Source organism: Littorina saxatilis, linkage group LG5 (assembly GCF_037325665.1).
Source record: "Littorina saxatilis isolate snail1 linkage group LG5, US_GU_Lsax_2.0, whole genome shotgun sequence".
Lineage (NCBI taxonomy): Eukaryota > Metazoa > Mollusca > Gastropoda > Littorinimorpha > Littorinidae > Littorina > Littorina saxatilis.
The window spans coordinates 30,787,770-30,795,784 of NC_090249.1; the positions used below are offsets into that span (position 1 = coordinate 30,787,770).

At 49.2% G+C, this 8,015-nt stretch overlaps 1 protein-coding gene across 1 annotated transcript; it reads right to left on the reverse strand.

Moving 5' to 3' along the window:
- Positions 1–1,032: 1,032 nt before the first annotated feature.
- On the reverse strand, positions 1,033–7,765 carry LOC138966841 (integrase/recombinase xerD homolog). The gene is made up of 3 exons (XM_070339197.1): positions 7,564–7,765; positions 6,473–6,705; positions 1,033–4,061 (listed from the first exon to the last, which is right to left on the reverse strand). The coding sequence occupies exons 2-3, from the start codon at positions 6,690–6,692 to the stop codon at positions 3,082–3,084; spliced, it is 1,200 nt and encodes a 399-aa protein (XP_070195298.1). The 5' UTR covers positions 6,693–6,705; positions 7,564–7,765; the 3' UTR covers positions 1,033–3,081.
- Between the last annotated feature and the right edge of the window lie 250 nt (positions 7,766–8,015).

Consider the following 8,015-nt stretch of genomic DNA (forward strand, 5'->3'; position numbering starts at 1 on the left):
AGTCTTTTTGTGTAATTATCTCCTGCCCGACCCAGTTGCCTCCCCTGTCTATTATCTTCCCCTGAACCAAGTTGTGTCTCCCGCTAGGATTATTGTGTGTTGTAGGTGTGTATGAAGGCTGGTTTCTTATTGGTTGATTGTTTGAACGGGTGCGCGCGTGACTCAGAATGATAGCGTGGGCTAAAATAGTACCCGGTATGATTTCGAACTGAGAGGACGTGTGTCAGTGTGCGTATCGGCTTGGATTTGTGCTGTTTAACTTTTGATTGAACGATTACTGTGTTACTGTAAGGAGTGTAGCTGAGCCATTATAACGTTTATGACAAGACTAACAACCATGCAACACAAATATCCCCCATCATGCTAAAGGGAGATAATAAATGAAACACAAGCCTTATGATCAGTCAAGTTCAATTTTACTGGACTGATAAATCAACATAGGTAAAGGTTTTGGCATAAAATGGGCACGGATTGGCGGAAGATAAGCATGGCTAAGGGGGGGTAACTGCTTTATTGTAAAATTCCATCCCTCCAAAAGCTGGGCCTGGTTTAACTGGCAACAACGGGTCTGAGATCCACTGCAAACCTTCATTTGCCCCTGAGTCAGCATGGTCGGGGTGTGAAACCATTACCATGTGCTTGCTTTCCGGCACCCATGCTGCTGTTTTGCGGGGCTTTGCTACCAGCCCCAGGCCTCAGATCTGGAGGGAGCAGGGTCCAGAACCGGCCACGGGATATCCCATCCCGTGGTTACGCTTGCCACATCCCGTGGTTCGCTTGGGCTCACCTGTGGACCCTGCGTAAGTCCGGTAACAATTTACCAAATTACAGCCGAATGCAGTGTCCCCCTTTACCATGCTTATCTCCCGCCAACTGTACCAGGTGACAAGAAATGCAACAAATAATAGTTTAAAATTGCGAAATATGCAGACTCCTAGACATAGCCTACCGCGCCTTCCTAAACATAAATTCCCTGCATATTTGGTAGATATGTGTACAACAACGTTAACATCTGCTGACAAATGTGTAAATTATTGCTTACAACTAAGTACGACAAACACATTCTCGACTTATTTCATCAGCAACTTCAATGGTTAATGAAAAAAGGTGGGGATGGAGGGTGGGTTTTTTCCTTCAGCTTCTGTTGACTGTTGTTCTCGGAAATGTAGGTCGAATGGAATAGAATGCCAACTGAATAGCGATAAGCCGTTTGAGAATGACTTGTTTGCTTAAGCCCTTCTCAAACGGCTCAATTGCAGGTTGCTTTCGCTTTATCATAAACTCATTTATGGCTAAGGCCGAAATGTATTTATGACAAGACTAACAACCATGCAACACAAATATCCCCCATCATGCTAAAGGGAGATAATAAATGAAACACAAGCCTTATGATCAGTCAAGTTCAATTTTACTGGACTGATAAATCAACATAGGTAAAGGTTTTGGCATAAAATGGGCACGGATTGGCGGAAGATAAGCATGGCTAAGGGGGGGTAACTGCTTTATTGTAAAATTCCATCCCTCCAAAAGCTGGGCCTGGTTTAACTGGCAACAACGGGTCTGAGATCCACTGCAAACCTTCATTTGCCCCTGAGTCAGCATGGTCGGGGTGTGAAACCATTACCATGTGCTTGCTTTCCGGCACCCATGCTGCTGTTTTGCGGGGCTTTGCTACCAGCCCCAGGCCTCAGATCTGGAGGGAGCAGGGTCCAGAACCGGCCACGGGATATCCCATCCCGTGGTTACGCTTGCCACATCCCGTGGTTCGCTTGGGCTCACCTGTGGACCCTGCGTAAGTCCGGTAACAATTTACCAAATTACAGCCGAATGCAGTGTCCCCCTTTACCATGCTTATCTCCCGCCACTAACAGCTATGTATTAGGTGTTCCGCCAATCCGTATACTAGGCACTTCTAACGTCTAATTTAAGACCATGTTAGCGAGTTGCTGCTCTAAGTTTTCTTTGAAGAGTTCGTTTCCCCTATGGTTGAGGTGGACACCATCAGGGAGGAGGCAGTCCATGCCAATGTTCTGGTGGTATATGACTTTGCCGTTCTCTTTCAGGATTCGGCCCCTGGCCCTCCGATTGAGCCTTCGGCGCGAGTTTTCCGCGCCTTGCAGGGTGTGGGCATGCCGCCATGCCAAGCGGGGTAGCATGTCCGACCACACCAATATCGTCGCCGGATAATACGCCCTGATGAAACAGACAAGCTCCTCAAGCTCCTGTAGCCACTGTTTTTGGTCCACCCGGGCGATGTCGTTCGCGCCCACATGCAGGACCAGGTAATGCGGTGGGGTTCCTCGGATGGTGCTGAGCAGCTTGTTGCGGGCCTGGGGAAACCCAAGGCCTGGCTGCCCCGCGAGCAGTACCGGCAATGGTAATCGCAGGTCTTGCCGCGACCTGTCCAGGTGTTGTTGCAGCCTAGTGATTAGGCTGGAGCCCACCAACATGATTCCTGAAACTTATATGAAACATTTTTAAGGACCTCCTTTAATGTATATGAAAGTCAATTCACTACCCAACTACTGTTGTCGCCAGAACGCCTTCCCTGTTGCGGAGGTGTAAACCAATCCGCCCGGGCCCTCAAGTAAAAACATTTACCCCTGACTAGAACACGCATTCCCTGTGGCGGAGGTGTAAACCAATCCGCCCAGGCCACATGCAAAATTATTTACCTGACTAGAACACATGTCCTGCGGCGGAGGTGTAAACCAATCCGCCCAGGCCACATGCAAAATTATTTACCTGACTACAACACATTCCCTGTGGCGGAGGTGTAAACCAATCCGCCAAAGCCACAAGAAAAATTGCTTACCTGACTAGAACACATTCTCTGTGGCGGAGGTGTAAACCAATCCGCCCAGCCCCCCCCCCCCCTATTTACCTGACTAGAACACGTTCCCTGTGGCGGAGGTGTAAACCAATCCGCCCAGGCCACAAGAACAGTTATTTACCTGACTAGAACACATTCCCCGTGGCGGAGGTGTAAACCAATCCGCCCGGGCCACAAGAACAGTTATTTACCTGACTAGAACACGTTCCCTGTGGCGGAGGTGTAAACCAATCCGCCCAGGACATTCCTCAAACTTGGTTAGTGCGGACATACTTCTCAACTGCCTGAGACTCCCATCGCCCTAGTGCCATTATGCGCCTCACCGGAGTGCCATTCATAGCTGCTGTGGTGGCTGCCCCGATGCGGAATGAGTGGGAGGTGAATCTGTTCACCTCCCAGCCCAGTGCCTTCGCCCCCCTTTTCAGAATGGCCTGGAACTGGTAGCGGCTTAGTGGCGCGCCATCAAAATGCTTGAAGAGCGGCCCTGACCCGCTGGGTCTGACTTGTAGATATGCCTGCATGGCCAACACTGGGCAGGCTTCCGGATGCCTCTCCGCCCGGCGCATGCATACCTGCTCCCCTCTCATTGCTTGGTCGGTTTTAGAGCCCCTGATCCTGATCTTTAAGTTCTTTCCCATCACTACGTCTGCGTAGCCAATTCCAGCTCTAGCACCTTTTAGGGTGTCACCCTGACCCACAACCTCGCTGACGCGAAGGAACCCAAAGAATGCGACACTATACGCTGCAGTGAACAACTTCTCCTCAAAAACATTGGCACAGACCACAGGTAATATGCCAATTAGCTGCTTAAGCCTCTGTAATGTGATAGGCTTTCTCAGGTCCTGGCGCCTATCCAGCTTGGTCATACCCTGAAGTAGCTTTTTTAACAAGAAGTTGTCTGCGGGATCAGACCATCCATTTAACTTATGCTTAGCCCCAATACCCGCGATATAAGTGCGGGCGGTGGTGTGCGCTTTTCCGGCTAGCGACAGGTGGGCGGCAAATCCCACGACCTGTTGCGGTGAAGCTGGCCAGTCCGATCCCAGGCCGTGGGAGAATCGGAATTCTTCAAACATGCGTATGCCCTGCTTGTATGCTGCCTGCGTCGCTGGGGCAAAGGCGGCTGACACAAGTCGTTTTACTTCCGCTGAAGTTGCTGCAGCAAGGCTCTGGGGATCTCTGCCGGTTGAGTGTCGGCGCCCGGGCATAGGGCCCTGAATCGTTGGAACTGCAAACGGGAAAGCGCATCAGCCACCGCATTTTTGGTTCCTGGAATGTGCTTCGCTCTACACAGCACGTTATGTCTAAGGCAAGCTCCCACCAATGCTCTCACCAGACCCATTGATGGGGGTGAGCGGGTTGTCTGCCGGTTAATGATATGGACAACGGCCATGTTATCGCAATGGAATAAGACCTTTTGGTTTTCTAGTTCCTTTCCCCAGAGGTGGACGGCCAGAACAATCGGGAAAAGTTCCTTAAAGGTGATGTCTGGATCGTTTTCCTGCCACCCCGCTGGCCAGGACCCACAAGCCCAGTGGCCACCAAAAAAGGCTCCAAAACCAATACCTCCAGCTGCGTCAGTAAAGAGATTGAGGTGGGAGCTGTCCACCCATACCTCCTCTAACATAATGCTGATGCCATTGTGTGTTTCCAAAAATGAGCTCCATACCTTCAAATCTTCTCTCATGGCCGCCGTGATTCGGATGTGATGGAATGGCCTCTTTACCCCTCTGGTTGCGTCATGTTCATAATAATAATTAGTCTTCTACAAAAGGCTCTACCAGGGACCACTGCTCTACAAGCAAAATTCAGTTTTCCAATCAACGACTGTAACTGGCGCAATGTTACCTTAGGCTTGCACAAAAATTCTGACACCTGTCTTTTAAGTTCCATAAGTTTATCTTGTGGGATTCGAACCTGTAAGGCAACAGTATCGACTATCAGTCCTAAGAACTTGAGACATGTGGTGGGGCCCTCTACTTTGTCTGCGGCAATAGGGACTCCTAAATCGCAAAAAGTTGAGAGCATACTGTCCAACATTGCTTGAGCTTGTTCGCTTGAAGCACCACCCCCACAAAAATCATCCAAGTAGTGGATCACATCACAAGAGAAGCTTGCTTGTTTCACGCACCACTCTAAAAAAGTACTAAATTTCTCAAAAAGAGAGCACGAGATAGAACATCCAAATGGCAGCGCCTTGTCAACAAAGAACATGCCTTCGACCAGCATACCCATCAATCCAAAATCTAAAGGGTGTAAAGGAAGGAGTCTGAATGCAGACTTGATATCCACTTTTACCAAATGGGAGCCCTGGCCTAGTTTTTTAACCATACATGTGACTGCATCAAAACTTGTGTATTGCACGGCGCATAGCTCAGCTGGTATACCTCCGTTAACAGAACTATCCTCATGGGGGTATGAAAGATCAAATATCAGTCTGTGTTCGCCTGGCGTTGACTTTTCCACCAAACCCACAGGGGAGACAATCAAGTCTTTCATGGGTGGAACCAAAAACGGTCCGGCTACCCTACCTAGCCTGATCTCCTCAAACAATTTTTTCAGCACTATTTGCGGCTGCCTACGTGCTGAACCGTGATTTTTTGCTAACCTCGGCTTTCTTTCTCCCTGATATGGTATCTTAAAACCCTGGCTAAAACCTTCCCTAAGGACCTGGGCGTCAGCTTGATTGGGGTACTGTTCTAATGTATGAACTAACTTCGCCAGGCAGATGGGCGAAGTGGCTAAGCCATCTAAGCCCTGGCTTGGAGGGGTGTCAACCGCCTCGCAGCTACTTTTGACCGTTACTAAAGTGAAAGGCCTGCCCAGCGCCTGATCCCCCCTTTTCAGCGCTTTGCCCCTGTCCTATCTTCTTTGTGCAGGCACTGAGACCATGAGATGTTGAGTTGCAGCCTACACACTTGTGAGCGTACTGGCAAGCTTCTCTTTGGCACCCCCCCCCCCCCCCCCCCCGTCTGTTGTGGTAGCGACACACTCCCCTCTGGCTTGTTGTGCCCTGCGTGGTGCTCTTTCGCTCCGTTGCTGGACTGTGTTTACTAGGGGAAATCGACACAGCTGGTTTGCAGAATATCTGCAGCCAAAGTTGATTGTCAATCATCCCCCAGGGCCGTGTGGGGTCAGCCTCCAGACGGGACCTGAATTGCTGGTCATAAAGTACCCAACCGTTACCCGGGTTGTCCCTCGCTGCACCCCTTATCAGTTCCGCGTAAGCAAGCATCTCTTGAAGCTGTTGGGGGTGTCGCACTAGGTATACGCTCATCAAAACATTGAAGGCGGAAGACCACTGGTCGATTGTGAGGTCTCCCTTACTTCGCTTTTCCAGCCTCGGGACCAGCCGTCCTTGCTCATCCTGAACAAAAGCTAAAGCCTTTTCCTCCGGCTTGTCCAAGAATGACTTTGCCGACAAAACGTGCAGGTCCACGAATTTGTTTAGGACAATTCTTTGCCTAATCTCTGGGGGAACCGTGATGGAGAGGGGGTCTAAGGCTTGCCCCTTTTGACTTGCAGACTGACTTGCTAAAGCCAGCTCTAACGCCCTAATCCTGGCTTCTGAATCTTGTCTAGCCTGATTGGCCGCCTCCTCCAGGGAATTTAACCTGTTAAAGAAGCCCGCATCAGTACCTTGCTGTTGTTGAGGTTCTTGTCTGCTGGCGTGCTCCGCCTCCTCAAACCAGGCCCCCTGGCTGTCACTGTCACTGCTGGGCACGTGGGAAGACGCAGCTGCGGCCCCTGTTCGGCGCTGTCTTTTGTTCCCAGCCTCCCTCGGCCTAGGCAGCTCCTCCTGCAGCCTTGCCGGTCTCTTCCCCTGGGTTGCTCTACGAGGTCGGCCTCTCCCGGACATGTTACCTGATCAACTAAGTAACAGTTAAACAATTAGTATATGATTATTAACATTGTTATCAGTTGTTGCCCTGCATACTTGGCTTGCTTGTTATTCTTGCTGTTGGGTGAACTTCTACTCTTTGTTAGTGCTACGCCACTAGTATTGCTAACATTTGCCTCCAAAGCTAGTGGCTCCATGCTACTACTAGCGAAATAATAGGATATTCAACATCCAATAATCAAAGGGAAGTAATCGCACTTTATGCATGCATACGCATGTGTTATGGGGTAAGCAAGAGTAACGGAACCTTATCTCCTGGCACCCGAGAGAATCACAAGCGTGAAATGGACAAGCTACTTTCATCTTCGATGAATATACGATGGAATTGATTACTTCCGAATTTCTCGTTCGAACTTGGGCAGGTAAGCTTGTCAGTTTTGGGGTGAAACTCCCACTCTAAAGCACCCCGATTCCCTACTTGTCCAAAGTAGGTCGCATGACTCACCACGCGCGTGCCCCCAGCCCCAGTGTAATGCTGCTAGAAGCTTACTGCTATTTTTTAGCTCATTACGACATTCAGGAGGAATAAGTTCGATAACGTTGCCCGACGGCAGCACTGTCCCCAACTATTGGTAGCAGATTAAAGAGTTCCTCTTGTGTAGCGATAGGCGATATCAACTCCAGCGCAAGATCACTTCCAGCGCTGTGGCTTTTAATCGTTAGTGCCAGCCACCCGTTCTGCCACCCCGGGAACAAAGGAAACCGGTCTTCTGTCGACCCATGCTTCCGATCGATTAAGTTAAAGTCATTAATCTACTGACAAAATTCACGATTCTTTCACCTAACAAACTTAAGACTACTAAGGATAAAAAGAGAGTAAAATTGAAACCGTGATCGTCGCTTGCGGATCCTTGGTCGTCTTTTTTCCTTCAGCTTCTGTTGACTGTTGTTCTCGGAAATGTAGGTCGAATGGAATAGAATGCCAACTGAATAGCGATAAGCCGTTTGAGAATGACTTGTTTGCTTAAGCCCTTCTCAAACGGCTCAATTGCAGGTTGCTTTCGCTTTATCATAAACTCATTTATGGCTAAGGCCGAAATGTATTTATTTTGGCGAAGGAGTGATTTGAGGATTGTTTAGAGAGACTTTGTGTGTGTATTCGGTTAAACAAACGTTTTAGAGATGGTTTTATATCAGCGAAGTAACTTTCGACCGGGATCGTAATTCGAGTTCCGACGAGTTGTGTGCGGCTGTATCTTGAGGAAGGAACTACACTGCTTTCTGGTGCATACTTTCTGGTGTCTACTTTCTGGTGTACGTTAAGTAAAAGTCACGTTATCG